This window comes from Mandrillus leucophaeus, unplaced genomic scaffold (assembly GCF_000951045.1).
Source record: "Mandrillus leucophaeus isolate KB7577 unplaced genomic scaffold, Mleu.le_1.0 Scaffold112, whole genome shotgun sequence".
Classification (NCBI taxonomy): Eukaryota; Metazoa; Chordata; class Mammalia; order Primates; family Cercopithecidae; genus Mandrillus; species Mandrillus leucophaeus.
In genome coordinates, this window is record NW_012099432.1 from 664120 (window position 1) to 665745 (window position 1626).

At 50.6% G+C, this 1626-nt stretch overlaps 1 protein-coding gene across 2 annotated transcripts in view; it reads left to right on the forward strand.

The window, feature by feature from the left end:
* Positions 1-1626, forward strand: part of ICAM1 (intercellular adhesion molecule 1) — an 18071-nt gene that overhangs the window by 6691 nt on the left and 9754 nt on the right. For both annotated transcript variants that reach the window (XM_011994438.1, XM_011994443.1), the window contains exon 2: positions 363-626. In XM_011994438.1, the coding sequence (XP_011849828.1) occupies positions 363-626 (264 nt within the window). The remainder of the gene's footprint in view (positions 1-362; positions 627-1626) is intronic.

A 1626-nucleotide genomic window follows, 5' to 3' on the forward strand; every position in this document is an offset into this window, starting at 1 on the left:
CCTCCCGAGTTTAAGTGATTCTCCTTCCTCAGCCTCCCGAGTAGCTGGGATTATAGGCACCCGCCACCACGCCTGGCAAATTTTGTATTTTTAGTGGAGACGAGGTTTCGCCATGTTGGCCAGGCTGATCTCAAATTCCTGACCTCAAGTGATCTGCCCACCTTGGCTCCCAAAGTGCTGGGATTACAGGCGTGAGCCACCATGCCTGGCCTGCTCATGAATTTTCTCTTTAACTTCCACATCGAAGGCAAAGTATTGTCTTGTTGAGGCTGTGCCTCCAGCACCCGGCGCAGGCTGGGCGCACATTCCCATTGATGAACCTGATTTGTAATGCCTGTCACCTCTTACCTCGTTTCTTCTAGGACCTAGCAATGCCCAGACATCTGTGTTCCCCTCAGAAGTCATCCTGCCCCGGGGAGGCTCCGTGAAAGTGAATTGCAGTGCCTCCTGTGACCAGCCCATCTTGTTGGGCATGGAGACTCCGTTGCCTAAAAAGGAGATACTCCCGGGTGGAAACAACTGGAAGATGTATGAACTGAGCAATGTGCAGGAAGATAGTCAACCAATGTGCTATTCAAACTGCCCTGATGGGCAGTCATCAGCTAAAACCTTCCTCACCGTGTACTGTGAGTAACTGAGCCCGGAGGGCTGGACTAGGCAGACTGGAGTGGGAGAGACGTAGAGGGGCACCTGCAGTGGCCTGGGGGAATCTTTGTTACTTGCTGGTACGGTCAAGGAGGGGCTCCTTGAAGGGCAGGTGGGGACATCCTTAGAAAGTCCCTTTAGGCCAGGCACGGTGGCTCATGCCTGTAATCCGAGCACTTTGGGAGGCTGAGGTGGGCGGATCACTTGAGGTCAGGAGTTTGAAAGCAGCCTGGCCAACGTGGCGAAACCCCGTCTCTACTAAAAATACAAAAATTAGCCAGGTGTGGTGGTGCTTGCCTTAGTGCCAGATACTCTGGAGGCTGAGGCAGGAGAATCACTTGAACCTGGGAGGCGGAGGTTGCAGTGAGCTGATATCGCGCCACTGCACTCCAGTCTGAGTGACAAAGCGAGACTCCATCTCAAAAATAATAATAATAATAAATAACAGCACAGATCTTTAGCATGGCCTTCAGTGCCCATGGGATCTTCCTTAATTGATCTCCCGCTCTTCATCCTTGCTTACTCAGCTCCAGCCACCCCGCCCGAGGACCTCTGTACTTGCCTGGAACTTACTTCCCTTTTCTCTGGACAGCCAGCCCTTTCTCATCATTTCGATCTCTGCTGAAACATTACCCTGTCACCAAGGCACTATCTATTCTATCACCCTGTTTTGTTTTTGTCAAAGCTCATATTAACATCAGTTATTAATTATCTTGTTTGCTCATAATTTTTTTTTTTTTTTTGAGACAGAGCCTCGTTCTGTTGCTCAGTCTGGAGTACAGTGGCACAATCTTGGCTCACTGTAACCTCCGCCTCCTGGGTTCAAGTGATTCTTGTGCCTCAGCCTCCCAAATAGCTGGGACTACAGGCACATCCCACCATGACCGGCTAATTTTTGTATTTTTAGTGGAGACGAGGTTTCGCCATGTTGGCCAGGCTGATCTCAAATTCCTGACCTCAAGTGATCTGCCCACCTTGGCT